This window comes from Labeo rohita, chromosome 19 (genome assembly GCF_022985175.1).
Source record: "Labeo rohita strain BAU-BD-2019 chromosome 19, IGBB_LRoh.1.0, whole genome shotgun sequence".
Lineage (NCBI taxonomy): Eukaryota > Metazoa > Chordata > Actinopteri > Cypriniformes > Cyprinidae > Labeo > Labeo rohita.
In genome coordinates, this window is record NC_066887.1 from 27,263,374 (window position 1) to 27,286,471 (window position 23,098).

General features: G+C 35.4%; 1 protein-coding gene across 1 annotated transcript; it reads left to right on the forward strand.

Moving 5' to 3' along the window:
- The first annotated feature begins 5,135 nt into the window (after nucleotides 1-5,135).
- Nucleotides 5,136-22,744, forward strand: zgc:86598 (STKc_CK2_alpha domain-containing protein). The gene is made up of 14 exons (XM_051137375.1): nucleotides 5,136-5,268; nucleotides 7,783-7,853; nucleotides 10,761-10,891; nucleotides 13,317-13,428; nucleotides 14,386-14,487; nucleotides 14,638-14,688; nucleotides 14,791-14,850; nucleotides 17,106-17,189; nucleotides 17,527-17,637; nucleotides 17,812-17,913; nucleotides 21,638-21,738; nucleotides 21,834-21,982; nucleotides 22,170-22,259; nucleotides 22,342-22,744. Exons 3-14 carry the CDS (start codon nucleotides 10,791-10,793, stop codon nucleotides 22,458-22,460), a joined length of 1,182 nt encoding a protein of 393 aa, XP_050993332.1. The 5' UTR covers nucleotides 5,136-5,268; nucleotides 7,783-7,853; nucleotides 10,761-10,790; the 3' UTR covers nucleotides 22,461-22,744.
- The last annotated feature ends 354 nt before the right edge of the window (nucleotides 22,745-23,098 follow it).

Below are 23,098 nucleotides of genomic sequence, written 5' to 3' on the forward strand. Positions count from 1 at the left end.
TTCAAGAAACACATTCGCGAGGGAAGTCTTTGAAAGCTGGTAAGGTCAGATTTACATGTGTATGTGAAAAAGGCCCAAGGGCACACGGGACCCCTGGATTTTCCTTTTAAACATGGAGGCTGAAAGGAAATTGCTAGCATCGTGAGGTACAGAAAGTACTCTCATGCTTGACGGAAAGAAGAAACGCTCTGCGGCACTTTACATTAGGGAGCACAAGCTCGCTCGGGTTACAGGACCATCAGGACCAGCTTGAACTTAGAAACCTCTGTTTGTTGTGGTACGGGTCACTATTTACAGAGAAAAGCCGTCAATAAACTAAATATTTTAATTGAAACTTAAGTGTCTCATTTTTTCTTTGTTAACATCATTTCTTCTATCACAGCTTAATATGCTTTTTTTTTTTTAGTTTTCTTTTTGTAAAAAATAGCTTTGTAAACTATAGAATTTGTTTCTTCCATAGAATAAAAAATAAAAAGGTAATTGCAAATTTAGACTTCAGTTTTTATTTTATTTCATTTTATTTTTACATTTGCAAGATATAAACTCTGAATTGTGAGATAAAATCTCGCCATTGTGAGGAAAAAAAGAATTACCTTTTTTTGTAGCAGAAAAAAACAGAATTGCAAGATTACAACTCAAATTCAGAGAATTGTAAGATATAAACTCAGAATTGGAGGGAAAAATAGAATTTATATATAGATATAGAGTTTATACAGTTGAGATCAATCTTTTGAGAATCTGCAAAATTGTTCATTATTTTACCAAAATAAGAGGGATCATATAAAATGCATGTTATTTTTTATTTAGTACTGACCTAAATAAGATATTTCACATAAAAGATGTTTACATATAGTCCACAAGAGAAAAAAATAGTTGAATTTATAAAAATGACCCCGTTCAAAAGTTTACATATGCTTGATTCTTAATACTGTATTGTTACCTGAATGATCCACAGCTGTGTGTGCGTTTTTTTTTTAGTGATAGTTGTTCATGAGTCCCTTGTTTGTCCTGTTCTGTTCTTCAGAAAAATCCTTCAGATCCCACAAATACTTTGGTTTTTCAGCATTTTTGTGTATTTTAACCCTTTCCAGCAATGACTGTATGACTTTGAGATCCATCTTTTCACACTGAGGACAACTGAGGGACTCATATGCAACTATTACAGAAGGTTCAAATGCTCACTGATGCTCCAGAAGCAAACACGATGCATTAAGGGCCAGGGGGTAAAAACTTTTGGAATTTGAAGATCTGGGTAAATTTAACTTATTTTGTCTTCTGGGAACATGTTAGTATCTTTTGTAGCTTCTGAAAGGCAGTACTAAATGAAAAAAAAATATGATAGGCAAAATAAGAAAAATGAACACATCCTCATTCTGAAAAATGATTACTCCTCATCCTCATTCAAAAGTTTACACCCCTAATGGATTGTTTTTCCTTCTGCAGCATCAGTGAGCGTTTGAACCCTCCGTTGTTAATACATTTTTATAAATTCAACTATTATTTTCTCTTGTGGACTATATTAAACCTTATTCAGGTCAGTACTAAATTAAAAAAACATGTAAACATCTTGCAATTTGTAGTCACAATTACATTTTTCTTTTTTCTTCCGTATAAACATGTCTAAGAGTTGGTTATGGTCTTCAATTTCTAGTCTTGAAGGTATATTATTCAGCTTTTAAACCTTTGCTTGTTTTAGCAAAAAAATTTAAAAATATTACTTTTTTTTATTTCATTAGAATAGTATGAAACTTGGTGACGTCTGTGGCACTTGTGTACACACACACAAAATCTAATCAAAATACAAAATACTAAAGAAATATTACTGACCTAAACAAATTAATTTAATTAAAGAGATCACTTGTGGTCGTAGCAGTCAAAAAATGACCACTACTGGAAATTAATAGTGCTAAATAAAAATATGAAAATATACAAAACATTTTATTGTGGTACTATCGACAAATCTTTTATATAAAATAATATTTTATATAAATATATTTCATTTTTAAAATAAAAGCTATACACTTTATCTGCCTAGGACTCCAAGTGTGACCTCAAAGTTAAGAATGGACAAAAAATATTAATGGCTCCTTTTTAACTCACAGTTTTTAAAATTCAACATTTTTATTTATTTATTTATTTATTTTATAAAATTGACAAATTTCAATTGTAACTTGCTAATGGCACTGATGCTTCATGCTCTGGCATAAGCCTACTGGCTATTAAACTTTGATATGCCCCGCCCCTACTTCCTGAATTATCTCAACACAGGTTTCCATTTATTTTTAACAACCTATGAACATGACATCATAAACATTATCTGAAACTGTGACCTTGCTAGAATCACCATTTATGTCTATCAACAAAACATGAATGCTAAAACCAGGGTTTGTGTATTTGGTTGGTAAGCAGTCTCTCCTGCTTTTGCTCTCTGCCAGCTTGGTAAATGAACTGTCATAATTTCAAAGCAGTTTCCATTGCCTTCCATCATCATGAAAAATTACACTCTTTAACCAGCACATACCAGACAGGATTTATTCAGAGGCTGATGGGATTGAATAGCTTTTTAATATAGACAGAGTATCACATGAGACCTGTCTGATGCCCCGTGATGTGGGAACAATCATCTGTGGACAATTACTCAGCATTTTAGCAAGTATGTTTACTTCTCAGTCATTACACTAATTAATATTTCAGCGTGATTATGAACAACAACAGTAGTTAAAGTCTGCATTATGGTTACGTTTAATAGACTGTACAAGATGAATAAGGGAATAAACAAAAGCACACTGAATATATTTAAATCTAAGTCTATGGTATAGTTCATATCCTGCCATATTTAAAAACCCAGGGTTTTGTCATCAAGATGAATTCGAATCTCATTTCAGAATCAATTAAGATTCTTCCATCACTTGCCTGTGGAGTCCAAGTGTCCATTACCACGGATTACGAATTGCTAAATATGTGCAAATGAGTTAGCTGTCATCAGGTAAATTAGCCCATAACACCAGTTTTCTTGACAGTTATCCATTAAGTTGTCAGACTGGCATTCATAGCCTGCTAATATTCCCAGTGTTCTACTGTGTCCCACTTCAGGCCTGTAATTCTGTCATTTTAATTAATGCTGGAGAAGATGATGCCAAAGACAATTTAAAGAGAGAAAAGATGATCTTGGAATCCCACAGGGTTCATATTAAGTCACATGATGCTCAACGGGACATTTGATTGGCTGAAGCAACTTGCCATTCTTATTCACATTACTATACGCTGATATAGAATTTTCAATTAGCATTTTTCTCATTTAATCTTCAAACTGCAAACTTTGATGCAGATCTAATACTTAATTGTGTCTCTTCTCAAATTGCCAGTAATTATTTTTACACAATATAAGAACACAATGTAAATGTAGGATACATCATAGATACAGGTTAATTTACTTTCATTCTCAACAGAATTTTTTTTTTCTTGTCCAAAGGGAGTCATAAAATACAAAATATTGAAATTAAGACAAAACATTGACATCCAATTACAAATAACTTGCAACAACGTTCAGTAATACAAAAATAACAAAACCAGGTGTACAGAGACTTTTAGACTAAAATGTTTGAAAGGTTTCAAAGCTTGAATTTCCAGAGGCTACAAAGACTGAATTTAAAAGCGAAGTTTCATATCTTTGAGAGCTTCTGGATCATGTTGGATTTTTTATATGCATTTTTATTTGAGTTGAGTTCATGCTAAAGGTGCGTTTATGCCATATCGTAATTACCGTAATTATGAGATACCAACTTGTAAAAAGCGTTCACTTCATCGTAGAACTCGTAAGTACAACTTGTGAACCGGGAGCTTGTGACCACCTTAGATTTTAGGTGCTGTTTAGGCATTGATAGTGCGATAGTTCCGTGTCCAAGTCCAAGGGTGAAAATCATCCACAACTGCAGAACTGAATGGCTTTGCTAAAAATGTACACTACCAGTCAAAAGTTTTTGAACAGTAAGATTTTTAATGTTTTTTTAAAAGTCTCTTCTGCTCACCAAGCCTGCATTTATTTGATCCAAAGTACAGCAAAAACAGTAAAATTCTGAAATATTTTTACTATTTAAAATAACCGCTTTCTATTTATTTTAACATGTAATTTATTCATGTGGTCAAAGCTAAGTTTTCAGCATCATTACTCCAGTCTTCGGTGTTCTTCAAAAATCATTCTAAGATTTGCTGTTCAATTTTTGCTGTTTAATTCTTGTTATCATCAATATTTAAAACTCTTTGATTAATAGAAAGATCCAAAGTTCAGCATTTATCTGAAATAAAAAGCTTTTGTAATATACACTATACCATTCAAAAGCTTGGAGTCAGTATAATTTTGTTTTTTGTTTTTTTAGGAAAGAAATTATAGAAAATAATTCTTTCATTTAGCAAGGATGCTTAAATGGTTTAAAAGTGATTATAAAGACATTTATAATGTTACAAAAAATTATATTTCAGATACGTGCTGTTTTTCTGAACCTTGAAAAAACTACTCCGCTGTTTTCAGCATCACAATAATCGTAAGTGTTTATTGAGCAGCAAATCAGAAAATTAGAATAATTTCTAAAGGATTATGTGACTGGAGTGATAATGCAAAAAAATCTGCTTTAAAATCACAGGAATAAATTATATTTTAAAATATATTCGAATAGAAAACAGTTACTTTAAATAGTAAAACAATTTCACAATATTACTGTTTTTGCTGTACTTTGGATCAAACAAATGCAGGCTTGGTGAGCAGAAGAGACTTATTTAAAAAAACATTAAAAATCTAAGGGTTCAAAAACTTTTGGCTGTAGTGTAGAGAGACGTCATGTATTATTTTATTTACGTAATAACTTTAACAGCATGTACTTTAGTTCAAATGCAAATACACATCAAGAAGAAAAAAAATAACTATAGAAATAAATAAATAAAATTGCCAGAGAAGAGAAATAATATAAAAATTAGAATAGGAATAAAAAAGTACTTTAAACGACTAATGTACAGACTTAAAAAACACACACACACACGTAAAGTTGGGTTTTTATTATCAAACATGCATTTATGGGTGTGAAATTTGTTTAACGCATAACTAAATTAATCAAAAGCCCGTTTACAGAGTGGGAGGACCAGAAAACCCAGTGTGTTTGAACGGAAGCCAGTATCAGTGAGAGCACCGCTGCTACGCGCCCCCTGTAGGACCGGAAGAGCGTTGCGTCTCCTCGCGCTAACTTCGCCGCCGCCATATTAACACAGAGCTGAGAGGTAATACAAACCGCCCTTTATATTAATACTTTTTGTTATTAACTATTAACTTTTAACCTGTATATGACCCTTAAATCGTTGTGGGGAAGACGAGGGGGTTTTGTATTGCGTATTGTGCCCTTTTGTGTCTTTAGAAATGTGTTTATTGTGTGGATGATGGAACGTTAGCATGGCTGTGGCTAACGTGATGATATGCTAATGAAATATAAGATAAACTCGATGATTTGATGGGATTTTAACTGTGTAATACTTAAATGTTGTCGGGAATGTGCTTAAGTGTGGATTCAGTTGAAAATAAATTAGCTGAGTGGTTACGAGTGTGTACAATTTAGGCAGGCTGTTAGTTTAGCTTCTAACTGATGCTCTACATCCTGATCTGAATGAGGGTTTGAGCTCCATGGCTGATTTTGGTCCTTTATTCATTCATTCATTTAACCTCTCATTCCATTCTAAATCTGTAGAAACCTTTTTAAAGGTTTTAAAATGTGTAACAGCCTGTTTGGATTTTGTGAAGAGGCTGCAAATGATGTTTTAAGCTCACTCATTGAGATGCAGGTAATGTAAAAGACTGAGAAAGGTTACGTTTAATGCTTCTTCAAAATAGAGGTTTTGTATGAGGTTAAAGATTTTGTATTGAAATATGTTTATCAGTATCTAGTATCATTCTGCATGGTGGTAAACTGGTTGGAGGGGTAAATCCATGGAGACACTGATCCCGAAGCATATTTTTCAAATAAAAAACCTAGTGAGCTAACTATCAATCCAGTGTTTTTAGGCATCATAGACACATTTGAAACACATCTGTGCCGCCCAAAAATATAGACTATAGGTAATGGGACACTTTTTCCCTGGCAGAATAAGTATTCTTCTGTTGGTTTTAAGAGTAGCGAGACTGTCTTGTGTTATTAGGAAAATTCAGACACATTTCCAACAGTGATGGAATACTTGGAAAAATCTAAATTGAGATTTAAGGGTATGAAAAAGTCATTGAGGTTTCAGTAGTGAATGTATTTTTCTCTAAAATCTTCCATAGGCTAGAAATTGGTCTTGGTGAATACAGTCTTGTATAAAATATCCTAGGCATGGAAATTCATTGGTTATTTAGGTAAACTAGGTTTTGAGACGCATCCTGCGTTAAGTATTGGTTTCTATCCACGGGTGTTTGTTTGCTTGGGTTGATCTCCAGGAAGTACCTAGTACGTGGTGGCAAGTGGTTGGAAAAATACATATTTTATAAATATTAAATGTGACCAAACAAAATTTTAGATTGGAGATCAGACTAATTTTCTAAGAAAAGCACCTTGACTGTCTGTACATTTGAACAGAACGTGTTTTCAGTTTGTTTTATTCACAGAAAATGTTGGTTCATGGCATGCATAGTCTATAAAATATCTTAAATTCAGATTAATTACATTATGTTATGGTTTAAAGGAACGTTTCACCCAAAATTAAAAATTTGATTACATTTTTTTCACCCTCATTCCATCCAAGATGTAGCTTGTTTCTTCATCAAACAGATTTGGAGAAATTTATCATTGCATCACTTGCTCACCAGTGTTTCCTCTCCAGTGAATGGGTGCCGTCAGAATGGGAGTCCCAAGAGCTGATAAAAAACATTACAATAATCCACAAGTAATCAACATCACTCCAGTCCATCAATTAACCTCTGGTGAAGTGAAAAGTTGCACGTTTGTAAGAAAATGCAGAGATGTTTTTGATGATTTTTGCTTGCATCTAAAATACAAGTCCTCTGTTCTCTTCTGAATCAGGAGAGAGATGGGCACAGGTTAAGCAAGCCAAAACAGTTCAAAGCAACAAATATGTCAGTGAATTTGGATATGAAAGGACAACAGGAGATGGACTTTTTCACTGGAGGAAGCGTTATTATGGATTATCGACTTTATTGCTAGAAGCAGTGATTTAAAAGTTAAAAGCGTTTCTGATAAACACGCATCTTTGTGCTTCACAAGACGTTAATTGATTAACTGGAGTCGTGTGGATTACTTTTAAATTATAGTGATGTTTTTATCAGCTGTTTGGACTCTTATGGCACCCGTTTATTGCAGAGCATCCATTGGTAAGCAAGTGATGTAACGGTAAATGCTAATTAATCCAAATCTGTTGCGATGAAGAAACAATATCAGTCGATCATTCTAATTTGTATGTTTTTATATATTGGTATGTTACTTCAGTATGGATTCTGTATGGATATACGGTATTAATTTTATTTGTGCAGGTCTTAAATTAGTTTTATAAAACTCTGCAGATGCCTTTGTGTTACATCCTAGTGAGTCTAGTGATTGGAAAATGGTGGCATGTTTCCTAATAAATGTTTATGGATGTGTTTTTGAGTTGGTGTGTTCAGCACAAATGTTGCTTTGAGTTTGCCAGCAGCCCGATTGGGCTGCACACAACAGGTTTTGTTCATGCAAACAAACAAATGAACATCTGTGCGAGTCCAATACTGACGTCAGTGGCAAGTCTTGAAGTTATTTGTTTTGCTTTGCCTTGCAGGTGTTTGGAGCGTCACCCTCGTGTAAAATCACCGCAAGATTCCCCAAGGCTGCCTGCAAGTACAGTTTAAGGTGAGTCAGGGTTGAAACCTCATTTGACACGCTGAGGAGCTAAAGCGCGTCGACATATTTGATCCTCGTCCATCTGTAGATTAGATCATGTCATTTTTGGTCTGCGATACGAGTGATGGCTGCGAGTGAATACAGGCTTTGTGAATCATGTGATATCAGGTTCGGTGCTCTTCTGAGGTGGCCGACGGCGAAGGCAGGAATCTTTGGAATGTTGATCAAACCAAAATCCCATCTGGCAATACAAAATTATCCATTGTTTCTGATGGTAGACTCCCATTGTATTTGTGTTCCAGTATCCCTGCTTGATGTCTTGAGAATCTGTAAATAAGGATGTGCCAAACTACATACGTTTATACGTGACGCCTGAATGATTAGTTGATTAATTGGTCTTGGGGAAAACATGGATGATTAGGCTGGTTTCATGGTTTTATGAGATCCTGATCTGATGCATTACTTAAGCAAGATTTACATAAGACATGCAAGTTTGGCTGTTTTTAACTTAATATGCCATCTTAAAAACAGCAAGAGATGTTCTTTTAAAGGGATGAATTTAAAAAACACAACTTTTCTGACAGGGAACTGAATGGTTTTTAAGCAGATTCTGGTCTGATTTGTCTCTGTTTTGGCTTCGCAATGAAGTTGGAATGGAAAAAGGATGATTTGGTTTCCTTTTCAACCAGTTAAAGGAAATTACAGTAGAACAGGCATAGATGAAATCTAATCACGCTGGGGTCCTGCAGGCCAGTCTCCATTACAGCGCTGATCCCAGTACTGTATCAGAACAGTTGTTCATTAAACCAGGAGGTTCCTGTTTTCAGATGTGATAAGATGCATTCAGACCTGCCGTAAAATAATTGATTTCTGTTTTAATGTGGCGAAGCCGCTGTTTTTTCTACTGTAAAGAGGCTACAGGTAAAGTAAGGAAATGCATTGCTTGACAGGCATCTATTTATTTTGGTTGCTAGTGTATTTTTAAGTGCTTGAAAATTACTGTGCCTGTACCACTGTGCCTAAAACTCTCATACAGCAGCGTTAAAGGAATTGTTCACCCAAAATGGAAAATTTGATCAAATTTGAATGGGTGCCATCAGAATGAGAGTCTAATTGGATGATTAAAAACATCACAATTACAAATAATTTCTTTGTAGGAACACTTGTGCTCCTTAACCTAAAAAATTTAGGAGCACAGTCAAAATTTCAGAAGCACCTTCTAATTAATAATCCAAAAATCTGATTAAAAAATTATCCTTCATATTATGAGGTGATATTTCACTCCTTGAAGTGATTTACAGGGGAATTTAGTTTTTACCTTTGTAAGAGGTAAAAACTAAACTTTGGCATTTTTCTAACTTTATTTATAGTATGTCGTCTTTTATGTCAAATTATATTTTATAAGCTTTTTAAAATTTCTAATTAAAACAGAAGAATAGGAACAAGTAGAATAAGAATAAGTTACCAATCAAATTAAATCAGTACAAAATTAATTTGTACTACAGAGGTGGCACAGAAGAACACAAAAGTGCCTTGTAGGTATATTTTCATGTTTAATGAGGCTCAGAGGTGGCATGAGTGCAGTCAAATTCATAAATGTTTATTATTGAGATTAATATTTTAAATATAAAATTTTGAATACAGAAATATTAGATTAATATAAAATGAAACTAAAACATACACTCAGTATGAATGAAACCCATTATATTTTGCGTAAAAATCGAAAAAATAATACCTCTCTCAAAAGAAAAATTAAGCAGACATGTACTAAACCACGCTTTTTCTAGTGTACAGAGGTTTACGTGAGAATTTTGTTAATTTGTTGCAAAAAAACCCACACTGAAGTGGCAAGATATCAGAACCGAACTGAAAACCATGGTTAAAAACCAAGGTACGTATTGAACCGTGGACTAACTGTATTGTTGCATCCCTAACAAATATGCTGATCGGGTCAGTCGCAGATGGTGCTCCTAAATATTTTTTCATAGTCTCATTCAGTAACCATTCTTATTCTAAATGGTTGCCTTGTAGAGCCCTGAATGTACAAAAAATATATTTAAATCTTATATTAATGACTGTGGGAATCCATCATTTCGGTCTGTGAAAAGAGTCCATTGCTAATTATTTAGTGTTTTTAATGTTTCACCTAGCTGATTTAGGAGAACTGTGCTTTTGCTAAAAAGTGATTCTCACTTGATGGATGATAAAATGGCAATAAAAAACAGACCTGAGACATGAGTTGAGCTAGTAAGCGACCACGCACAGCTCAGTAGCTGTTATTCATTACCTAACTTACTAGAAGTCCTGGAGTGTTCTTGATGATTTTTGATATGCAGTGACAAACTCTTTATCAGGTAGGTCAGCAGGTGAAAGAGAAGCAGGGGTTGGGTCGTAAATTACACTCAGTGGATTATTCCAACAGGTTCGACCTTGGAAACAGGACTGGTTACGGGTCCAGTAACCACCTGGATCTCATTTCTTATTATGTTCCGTATTCTGTCGTCTTGTATGTAGAGTACAGAACTTCAGTCAATCAAATTAAAATGTATATAAAAAAACAACAACAGTATTGTGTTCTTAAGCCACATTCCTGAAAGAATGTGCTGACACCTTTTGGGCCGTGTTGGTCGAGTCTTTTTCGGTCTGCTTGCATCTAGATTAAAACTTTCCTCCATGTGGGCAGAGTTTCAGAACCTTAATCCAATTTATCAGTCAGGGGTCCGTGTCGTAGCCAGGGGCCAGTAAAGCCAAACATCCCAGTGGTAGATTTGTCGTTCCTTTGATGCTTTACTAAGTCCACGTGCAAATGAGGCCACAGATTTCAGCCCCCAAGCCTTTTATTTTAGTCGATCCTATTGATACACATCAGCCTGATAGTGCTGTCCCTGTATTGATTGTGTTTTTGTGTGTTCACAGCCCTGACAGGAGCAGCCACACATCCAGATCATGTCCGGCCCTGTCACGAGTCGATCCCGTGTTTATCCAGACGTCAACACACAGAGACCGCGGGAATACTGGGACTATGAATCTCACGTCGTAGAGTGGGGGTGAGTGATGAGACTGATTTTGTTCGGCATGTGATGACAATGTGGGCTCTGATTTGATTTGATTTTTGAACATCGCAAAAACTTACAGGGTTACCACAGTCCTGAAAACCTGAAAAAGACTGGAGTAATGATGCTGAAAATTCAGCTTTGCATCCCAGGAATAAATTACATTTTAACACATATTCAAATGTAAAACACCTATTTTAAATTGGAAAAATATTTCACAGTGTTATTGCAATTATACAGAGTACATGAACATAGTCTCTAGAACTGCTCTGAGAGTCATTTCATGAGCATTTTACTATCGTCATATAACATACTAGAGCTGGGTGATAAATCGTTAACAATAATTATTGCGCAATATAAATTTCCTCAATAAACAATACCAAGAGTTTGAAAAATGTTCGATATAAAGTTTATGCGACAAAGGTGGAACGAAAGAGCGCTAGTCATTTGAAGCATGCTATTCAGACCGTTTATCTGCTCGACTTAAAGTTCAACTCTGCTCGACATCAGCGTTCACTCGCTGATGAATCTTGGTCACACGACCCCTAAACAGTGCTGTAAGATCTAGTTTGAAGCACTTGAATTCAGCGGTGAACACACATAACTCTGTTTATAGCCAGATGATACAGTGCTGACAAACAGGAGAGACACTGTGCACAACAATATACTCAGAAGGCTTTTTATTCTACAAATTGGCATCATTTACCATAATCTACTGTAGTAGCACTAAATGCACCATGGTATTGTGTCAGAAATGTGGGTGTTCCTGTCGAATTTTAATATATTATTAATGTAGACGTATTAAATGTGTTGAAGGAGGAGTAATGGAATATAATTACAGTATTTTTTTGTGATTAAGCTATAGCGTTTATGCATTTATACTAGGGGTGTAACTGTACACAGATGTCACGGTTCAGTACGTACCTCAGTTTGAGGGTCACAGTTTGATACGATTTCGGTACAACAGAAAAAAATAAATCAAATCTACTATGCTTGGTTTCTTTTCATTTAAACCTACAGTAGTACAAATTACAGTTTTTTTCCACCTACATGTGAAAATACTAAATATTATATCAAATTAATGTAATATATAGGTTATAAAATCTGCAGTGCATATGTATATACAAGAAATAAATACTTATATATAAATATATTAAATTTAGTTAACTGGCAGACAAGGGAAAAAAACTGTGCGACACATAATGTAGCCTATATTTGCTGAGTTTCAGTTCAGTTTTGTGACAGAAAGGAAACTCAAATTGCAGGAAGCGACATGCTATTTGGTTTTTGTTTAAGTTGATTTTGCTGGTATAAGGAATCGTGCCGGCGCACACAAACACAAAACATCAGTTCCAGCCTTCTAGCATTGCTAACTTGACAGTACAGTTGGTACTTTATCAAAATAAAACACAGTGAGCCAAACATCAGGGCGTCCACCTCGCTGTGTCATCGTTAGAGCGTGACTGAAGTACAAAGTCTATAATTTACCCAATAAATAATAGTTTGGCATTTGGACACATCGCAAATATGAAAATGTTATGGATTATTTGGATTTGTGCCGAATGAGAGAGGTAGGATGCAAGAGCACAAAGCTCCATTTCTCAGAGAGTTGAGTGCGCAAGCCTTTAAAGTAACGTTATAGTCCTTTGTCAGTAAGAGACGCGTTCAGAATCAGCACATGGTCACTGTCTAGTGGTTTTTGTTTTCAAGAGCGCAACTCCTGGCATTCGCTGTTCTTCTGGCGGCGGTTATCAAACAGAGTTGCATTATTGCGGGCGCCCCCCTTCTGGATTGAGGGTGAATTACGTGTATTCGTTGTAAGGCCTCATGCACCGAACCGAGATGTATCGTTACTGTATATATGAATGCATGTATACTAAATGTGTTTAGACTACTGTTTTTTTATACAACTACATAGAAAGTATATTACATTTTTTACTGTGGTATTGAGGTGCTATATTTGTGGTTTTAACTGATTATCATGATCTAAATGCATGCTACTATGGAAGACTAATGGTTAATAGTTGCATGATTTCAATTAATTAAGCATGCTATTGATTAATGAAATTAGGTCTAGAAAAAAAGGTCAACATTATTAAAACTAAAGCTCATTGCCTGTTCTCAATTACATGTTTCAATCTTAATTCAGTGCAACTGAATTGAGCACATCACAGGGGTCTTAAAGGCATTATTGTTCGATTACAATTGCAGTAATAGCAAAAAAATGGTAATTGGTTCACTATTTTGGAAGCTTTTCATGTTTAATAATCAAATATCAGGTATCATTTCGGAGTCCCAGGATTCTTTGCAGTGTGTAGTGTGAAATATTTCTCTGCAGGGCAACAGTGCTGATGTCTTTGTTTGTCTGGACTGGCATTTCATTTGTAGTTGTAATAACAGCTGTCGGTCTTGTCAACAGGAATCAAGATGACTACCAGCTGGTGCGGAAACTCGGCCGAGGAAAGTACAGCGAAGTGTTTGAAGCCATCAACATCACAAACAACGAGAAAGTAGTCGTCAAAATACTCAAGGTGAGGAGCAACGTTGTTGCATTCTGACCAGCCCTCGGTCAAGTCAGGTTGGGTTCAGTGGGACAGTGAAGACCAGAAGCCTTCACGTTCCTCTCCAGCTTCTCATTTTCCGAGTAGTTGACAAAAACGTCTGCTGCGATAAGCCTGTTTATGTTATGGAAGGCAGCGGATGGTATCGAAACCAGAAGCTGCTGGCCGGCGTTCAGATGAACGGGTGCCTGCCGAATTCTTTCCTTCCCCCCGCCTCCTCCGCTTAACCAGAGAAAGCTCTAGATTCTAGCGATAACACCCGACGAGCTGAGAGCTTCTTTTCAAGCTAAGTGATAAATAGTTTTGAAGATTAGCGCAGTTGTCCTGTAATGTAGCCAGTCATGTGCGATGAACTTCCCCTACCTGGAGACACGAAGGATGAAGCTGCACAGATTGAGTCTAGACGCAGTCAGATTGGATGTCATTGCGTCAAATGACATCCAATATGAAATCAAAATTGAGCCTATTTTCATTCTTAATATATCTGAATGAAGCAATGATGTAGTTGTGCTTGTGGCAGTATGAGTTCAGGTCTGTTTTCTTTGATTTCTCAAAGCCGTTGCTTTTCAAACCCATTGTCAAGTGAAAAAACTTTCTCCCAACTCTTAAATCAATTTTTTTTTGGCTGCAACCAGTGGTTGGTTGCATAAATAAATACCTTAAATTTACTCGATTTCTTTCATTTATAAATCTATGTATTTTAAAATTAAGTTAAATTTTATAGAATAGAATCTATAGAATCTTTATTTTAAAAAAATTCTTATCCCGTAATCACAAATGAATGGAAGTTATCGTAAAAGTTTCCCACTGAATATCCTGTTCAACTCTGAAATATCACTTTATGGATGTTAAATGAGTCACAAATGCTGTTTTATGTTTTTATCTTTATTGAGTTTGTTGCGTTTTTGTCTCTTTATCCATATGCAGCCAGTAAAGAAGAAGAAAATCAAGCGGGAAATTAAAATTTTGGAGAATTTGAGAGGCGGCCCCAACATCATTACACTTCTAGACATTGTCAAGGATCCAGTGGTCAGTTGGCTTTCTTGAAGATGATGTTGGATCTAAAAATATTGTTGCGAATGCAGCATGTGAAATCAAACTTGTGCAGTTACATGCATGTACTTGCATATAGTGTGTTTCAAATGTGTCTCTAACTGTCTCTTGCTTTTCTCTCTGAAGTCTCGAACCCCAGCTCTGGTTTTTGAACATGTGAACAACACAGACTTCAAGGTAAATCACTTCTGATACCTGCTAAATCAGTACCGATACCTCAAATAATGTAACAAAAATTGGTGCAGTCAAACTCAAGCATCCTCTTGTTCTGTCATGCAGCAATTGTATCAAACGCTATCGGACTATGACATTCGGTTCTACATGTATGAGATCCTAAAGGTAAGTTCCTTCTTATATCATTCAGGAATCACAAGTCTAAACCTGAATACCTATTTAGTATCATAAGCCTGGTGAAATGTTCGGGTATTTCGCATTTTTGGAAAAACATACTTTTGCGAACTAATCCTAGGTTTTTCACCCGATTGGAACCAAAACAGTGCAGAAAGATTCTCTGGAGAGTGAATATCAGTAGTTATCAAAAAAAAGTTTAACTTACGGCTCACCGTTGCAAATGGGGTGCCAAAATGTTCAAATGGGCAGGGCCACTTTTAGTAAAATGCCTTTAACTCCTGAACAGAATGAGATATCTCCGCCAAACTCAGAACACTTGTGTAAGATCTCAACCTAAGGTCACAGGAAAACCATCACGGAGCTTGGCCACTTTGGTGGCGCTATAATAACATAGAAATGGTTATAACTGCACAACCATTCGTCCTATCAACATTAAAATCGGTGTGGAAGTCTTGGTCCAAAGTGCCACAGGTGTCTATAAGGACATTTGTGTATCTCGAAAAACATGGCCACTACTGGCCGGCGAATTTTAAGCACCTGTTAGACAAAGTTAACGGAGGCTGATTCTGTTTGACTCACGGTCCCAAAAGTCTGAGAGAAATTTGAAAGTAATCGCCCACAGGGGGGGCCAATATTGCCTTTTTCAAGGGTGCAAACAATTGTATGTTGTAAAATTTTTTGCACATACGCATGATATTCGTATCATAAGATAGGTTTCCTCTAGAACAACCGCTGTCAATCAAGTCGTTTGTTAAATTATTGAGCAGATGTAAAAAACCTACTTTTGCAAACCAGTCCTAGGTTTTTCACTCAATCTGGAAAAAAACAGTGCAGTAATATACTCTGAACACTCAAAAAGTTGACATTTACCCTTTGGGATTTGCCTAAAATGCTATTTTAACCCTCTGGTGCTCTTCGTTTCGGAGTCACACTTGTGCTCTTCGCGGTCAGAAGTGACCGGACACCTGTAACGCATCTTGTAATTTTTTTCAGTAAAACCATTCGAATTCATTTTTGTTTAATAATATTTTTTATTTTTTATTTTGCATTTTGAGAGGGTTTTGTGGTAATAATTAATATTTATGCTGTAATTAATATCCATTTTTTGCCATTGAGAATAATTAAAATTAATTCTCAAAACTCTGCTCTGTTTATAGACACCGTAGTTCATAGGTGTGTTTGTGTGTGTGTGTGTGTGTGTGTGTGTGTGCACGTCTGTGTGTGAGTGGATGTGTCTACATCAGTGTCACCCCTTCACTTTTTTCAGCGTTGCAACTGATTTGTAGATTGTATACATAGATACTCTCTGAATTTGTATATGCAAGAGAGTGTGTGTCTTTTGCACTCTGGATATGTAATTTTTTTGTATATATTTTTTTTATTTTACATATTCTCAATTTGCTATGTTACAGTTCATTTGTGCGTGTGTGTGGATGTGTGAGAAAGAGACAGAAAAATTCTCTAAATTTTTGTATTTTTGTCGATTTCCCATTCATTTCCTGTGGTCGGTCATTTTTGACCAAACAACCACAAGTTGTTTTTTTTTTTTTTTTTTTTTGGAATCGTTCCCTCATTTTTTATGTGTGTTCACATTCCAAATGCCATAAAAGTCACTGAATTTGGTACCATTCTGATGAAGCTGTGATTTTTTTGAAAATTCAAAACCGAAAATGTTTTGGTCAAAAGTGACCGAAGAGAGGTGTGTATATAATGTGTGTGTGTGTGTGTGTGTGTGTGTGTGAATGGGTGTGTTTATGAATGGGTGTGTTTTAGAGTGTCACCCCTTCACTGCTGTGTACTTTTTTTCAGCATTGTGGAGAATTTGTAGATTGTACACACAAAAATTCTCTGAATATTTGTATTTTTGTCGATTTCCCATTCATTTCCTATGGTCGGTCATTTTAGACCGAAGAGCACAAGTGTGACTATTTTTTTTACGACCACTTAGCCTGCTTGAATCATGCCGGTCAAAAGCGACCGAAGAGCACCAGAGGGTTAAATCGCTGATTTAGGTGGTTACAAGCTTGCTAAATAATGTATTTTTCATATGTGTAATGTGTTTTTCATATGTGCTTAAATGCCTTAAAGCGCTTCTAAATAAAATTAAATAAAATTGAAATATTTCATCAGCTACTTTATTTGTTTTATTTATTTATTTATTTTTATTATTTATTTGTCAGACGATGTGGAAATGTAGGTATTTGTAATGTCTAGTTCTAAGATTGTCTCTTTATTTCTCTCAGGCTTTGGATTACTGCCACAGTATGGGAATTATGCACAGAGATGTGAAGCCACACAACGTAATGATCGACCATGAACACAGAAAGGTACTGTCAGCTCATTGCTCACGTCAACCATTGTGTTACGCCATCACACTCTGCAACTCTGATTGGCTGAATGATGAGCTCACATACATGCACCAACCTCAAATCAGAGTTTGCTCTAGTAAAAGAGAAGCATTGTTTGCTGCTGTGACGTCAAGCACATTAGAGCAATATCGAATTTAAGATTAAGATCAAGTCTACAAACTGCATGTTCTCTGCGTCAGCATTGACGCTGATGTGAGAGCGAATCTCACAAATCATGTCATGAATCATTAATTATTCCCCAAATAACTGAATTCACATTTGATTCTTGTCTGTTTTTGTGTGTTTTGTCATTTAGCTGCGTCTGATAGACTGGGGCTTAGCGGAGTTTTATCACCCTAGTCAGGAGTACAACGTCAGGGTGGCGTCTCGATATTTCAAAGGACCTGAACTGCTGGTGGACTATCAGGTGAGAATCACACAGGAAACAAGATGCAGGGATACAAACAGGGTTTTTTATTGTTTGGTTTGCATCTTTTCAAGCATTTGTTAAATAAACATACACATACAGAAGCAGTGCAACAATTTAGTTGTTGGGCAAGTTTGCTGATCTTTTGAAGCTCATGTTGCTTTTGTCCCACAGATGTATGACTACAGTTTAGACATGTGGAGCTTAGGCTGCATGTTGGCGAGTATGATCTTCCGGAAAGAGCCTTTTTTCCATGGACACGACAACTACGATCAGGTGAGACTTGCTGCTTTTAGGCCTTTTCAAGTATTTATTGTTACCATGCTATTGTAGCGTGACCAGAATTACTATAACAAAGAACAAACTACAACATCGGAAACCAGACAAAAATTAATTCATAAAAAGTGCAGTACTTGCTTTGCATACTCAGAAGTATATGAATTGTAGTAGGCATAATGCTGCAGGCATGATGTATTTTTCTAGGCTAAAACCCAAAAAGCATTTTAACAATAACGGTACCATTGTCCCAAAGCAGTTGCGTTTTTTCAGTAGATTATTTGATGTTAAAAAGATCTGTGGTTAACACCAGTGTTGGGGAAAGTTACTTTTAAAAGTAATGCATTACAATTTTGCGTTACTCCCTGAAAAAGTATCTAATTATGTTACTTAGGTACTTTTTATGGAAAATAATAAGTTACATTACTTTTTTGCATTACTTTTTAAATCTGGGCAGGGCTTGCTTCTTTGTTTTTAGCATAAAACAATTCTAATGTAAAAGCCCTTTTACACCAAAAGTGAAATGAATTCACCTCAGGCTGAAAGAAAAGTACATTTATGCAGGAGATCACTCTTCAGCAAAAAAAAAATGAAGCACAAATGTTAGTTTATCTAAAGTAATTTTTGCTTACTAGTATGGTTGAATGGCATCATTGAAGGTCAGCAGCAAAGACACTGGTTAATAAAATGGGATTAAATACATAAAGGATATTTTATTTTTATGTTTTATTTAACATATTTAATTATTGCAGGTTTGTGTCATATTCTGAGGTTGCATTTCACTGTTTTTATTCGTTTTGAGGAATACAGAATCTGTTTTTTGTGAGTGAGATGAATTAATGCATGTTCACTTATAGTCTAGAATACAGTAACATCATGTTTACTCCCAATTTCCTGACAGGAGACTTGTCAATCAATAAATAGGGAAACAAGTAACTGGCAGTACTTATTTGAAAAAGTAACTCAGATATTTTCTTAGAAATTCAAAAGTAATGCGTTACTTTACTGGTTACTTGAAAAAAGTAAAATTATTACGTAACTCGTGTTATTTGTAATGTGTTACCCCAACACTGGTTAACACATTTTATTAATTTTAACAAAATGCATCAATAATATTGCCTTGTGATTTTAATAAAATACACAAATTTAGTAAATACATCAATAATACTGCCTTGTGATTTTAATAAAATACATCAACAACAGTGTTTCCCATTCATTAACCAGACTGTGGCAGCCCGCCACTGTCTAATCTGCCCCACCGCAGTTTCATAATAATCCGAAAATATATTTATAAAAGGACTTTAACATTGTTTCGTGCCATTGCTTCTGTAAAGTATCGGTCAAATGAACAAAAACTGAAAGTGCAATATGGCTTTGTCCCTTGATGAAGTCTGTTTGCACTGCTTGACTGTTTTAAAGTAAAGCGTGCACTTGATTGAGGCGATCAGCTCGTGATCTGGTGTTTGCTGTGTGTCGGAGTCAGAGCAGCTCCTTTGATTGACAGTGAATGCGGTGAACGTTGTTTTTGAATGTGCTGCGAGTTTATCGCGCATTTGGGAACGCAACAGGCACCATTTATCCTTTCACATTAGCATCATTTTCAAGATTATTAATTGGCGAATATTTACAGAATTTCACTAGATAACCTCTAACCTGTGATTTGTAAGCCTGTTTTCACTGAAGCTGGAGTTTCCTGCCTAAATAAAAGCTCAACTGCAGTTTCTGCCAAAACAAAAGATCATAGGTTTATCTCTTGCGAGCAAGAACTAAAAACGTGCAAAAAGAAAATACTGTACAGGCAGAGCAAGATCACTGCTTTTTTGGAATAAAAATACAAATACTCTGGGTGGGGGTTTATATGAGTGTATTTCTGAAAGGGAACTGACTTCAGAGAAGTTTTGATGGTATTTTCCTCTTATCAGCGCCACCTGCTGTCAGAGAATGAAACTCAGGCTGTCTGCTGGTTTTGTTTTATGAAGATTATAGCATAATTTCACAAAGATAAGTCAGACCATTTAAATAATAATAATAATAAAAAAAAACTGCTCATGCTACATGTATGTAGCATCTTTGTTTCATGGCCTGGGAAAAAATATTTATGGCCAGTAAATTTTCTCATGTCACTAGATGTGGCAAAATGTTAGTTTTAGGCTCTGCTTGCAATTGTAGAAATTAGGACAAAAGTATTGTAATTTCCCTACTGTAGAATAAGGTAAATTAATATAAAACCTGCGAAATACTCATTTTCATTTATTTTACTATGCAATTGTTTTACAGTATATGGCTATTGTCATAGGAATAATAGTATAAAACCATTATTATAGTTATGTTGTAATTAATTTGGCTTCCAAATTCACCAGTGTGAGTGTAACTTAGACTAAGCCACTATATCACAACTAAAAAGAGGACTGAGCTGACTTTAAACCTCAAGTTCAAGTTTAATTCACCAGCTTTTTCTTTTAGTTTGTTGGAGCTGTTAATTTTGAAGATGAATTTAGCTTTAAAATGTGCAAAATTTTCTTCCAGGGGGGCCATACCCCCAGAACCCCCTACAGGGACAGAGGTCCAAACACCACAGTCTCACAAAATCACAAAATTATGTCAGTAATGCTCCTTGTGATCTTTTTAGTAAATAAAAATACATGAAATACATCAATAATACCCTATCTGATTTTAGTAAATAAGAGTACATGAAATATATCAATAATATACCTTGTGATTTTTAGTAAATAAAAATACAAAAAAAACTAATTAATAATGCACCCATGTGATTTTAACAAAACACATAAAATACATCGATAATACCCCTTGTGATTTTAACAAAATACATAAAAATACATAAAATTCATCAATAATACCCCTTGTGATTTTAGTAAATAAAACTACATAAAATTCATCAATAATACCCCTTGTAATTTTAACAAAATACATAAAAATACATACAATACATCAATAATACCCCTTGTGATTTTGGTAAATAAAAATGCATAAAATGCACCAATAATACCCCTTGTGATTTTTAGTAAATAAAAATACAAAAAATTCATTAATAATACACCCTTGTGATTTTAACAAAATACATAAAATTCATCAATAATACCCCTTGTGATTTTAGTAAATAAAAATACATAAAATGCATCAATAATACCTGTTTTTTTTTTTTTTTTTTTTTTTTTTAAAATGCATAAAAATACATCAATAATACACCTTGTGATTTTAGTAAATAAAAACACATAAAATACATCAATAATACACCTTGCGATTTTAACAAAATACATAATGCATACAATTTATCAATAATAAAAAATCTTGTGATTTTAATAAAATAAACATACACATTAAACTTCATGCTGAACAGGTAAACTTATCTACTCACTAGCCACTTTCACCAGCTTGTCATGTTTATAATTGTACTTGTGTAAACCATTCTAGCTCAAACTTTCAGGGAAAATGTTTTCAAATAAAGGCTAAGAGTCGGAAGCTTACTGGTTGTGATGTTGAAGTTATGCGACCATGGTGTAATTTGTTTAGCTTGCTTTCTTCTGCTGATATAATTCTGATATTTAGGCATCAGAATTTTTGTGGAGGGATGCAGGGTGATGCTAATTTCTTGGTTGGCCTAAACACATCACAACTGCAGCGCTTCATTCAGCTGGTTTTGATCTGTCATTTAGTGGCTGCTGCCCTCTGCTGTTTTTAATCATTTCTGTCTCTTTTTTTCCAGCTTGTACGGATTGCCAAAGTCCTTGGCACAGAGGACCTCTACGACTACATCGACAAATACAACATTGAGCTCGATCCACGGTTCAACGACATTTTGGGAAGGTGTGTTGAGAAGGCTTTAAAAACAAGGCTTGTTTTTATACATGCTGCTTTTATACATAACTGAATTTAGTTTATTTTTAACACTCTTTCTCCAGACATTCCCGGAAAAGGTGGGAACGGTTTGTCCACAGTGAGAACCAGCACCTGGTCAGTACTGAAGCTCTGGACTTCCTGGACAAACTGTTGCGCTACGACCACCAAGCTCGTCTCACCGCGCGTGAGGCCATGGAGCACCCTTATTTCTGTGAGCGTTGTTGAACATTACTGTAGTTAAAAGCATAATGTGTTTATAGAATAATGTTTGTGCTTTCTTGTAAAACGCCCTTATGCTTGAAATACCACACAATAAAAAATAAAAGTTTGATGTACTGTACTGATTATGCCTCAATGTGCAACATTAATTTCATCTCTGTGTTCATGTCTCGTGTCAGATCCCATTGTGAAGGACCAGGCGAGGATGGGCTCCACTTCAGGACTGTCCACTGGCTCCACTCCAGTCAGCACGTCCACTATGATCACAGGTCAGTCCCGTGCTTTCTGAGTAAATTTGCATTTGATAAATCTCACGAATTGTGACAAACCATTCTGTCTGTTTGCCTGCAGGAGGCGTCACATCCATGTCCTCGTCCCAGCCGATGGCCAACATTGCAGGTTCTCCTGTCATCTCCTCTCCGAGTGCTCTTGCCACACAGGTTCCTGCAGCCACTGGTGCCCAACCCTGAACAGACTCACTCACGCTCTTTCTGCCCTGGGCCACATTTTTATGTTGAGTGTAAACAAACGAAAGAGAGACTAAATTAGGTTTCTTCTTCTTTTTTTTTTTCCTTTTTTCTTTTCTTTTTTTTCCATACAATAATTATATATTGAAGCTCGGACACTCAGCAGACAGTTGTTATGTTGCGTCAGTGTCCGGCAGTCTTTCCTGATGATGGTGTCTATATAGAAGCCACTACAGTGTAGAAATTCAGAAAAATGGATAATAAAATTTATTTTATATGTCCCTACATTGCCTTCCGTTTGTTATTTGAACAGTTGCTGTTATTCTACAGGTTTGGGGAAATAAAATTTGTTAAAATGTGTAGCAAATAAAATGCATAGACAAATACCAAGGTGCAAGAACCATATCGACATTTATGCAGTAAGCAAATGCTTTTATTCAAAGTCATTTTATTGTAAATTAAAAACAACAAAAAAACATTAAATTTAAACAAATTTACCAACAAGATGACCTTTTTTTTTTTTGTTAACATACCCCCAGTTCGAAAACTCTGAGGACAAAATAGTAAGTCTTACAGTTAATACAAAGTATACATTTGCTTTCTCATGTAGAGAGAATCCAGTTTTGCCTAATAAGCAACTC

Bases quoted from the DNA above. Each gene is read 5' to 3' on its own strand.
- zgc:86598 (XM_051137375.1), top strand. From the start codon at position 10,791: ATGTCCGGCCCTGTCACGAGTCGATCCCGTGTTTATCCAGACGTCAAC. The intron at 14,689-14,790 runs GTAAATCACTTC...TCTGTCATGCAG, and splicing joins TGAACAACACAGACTTCAAG to CAATTGTATCAAACGCTATC. The intron at 17,638-17,811 runs GTGAGAATCACA...TTTGTCCCACAG, and splicing joins AACTGCTGGTGGACTATCAG to ATGTATGACTACAGTTTAGA.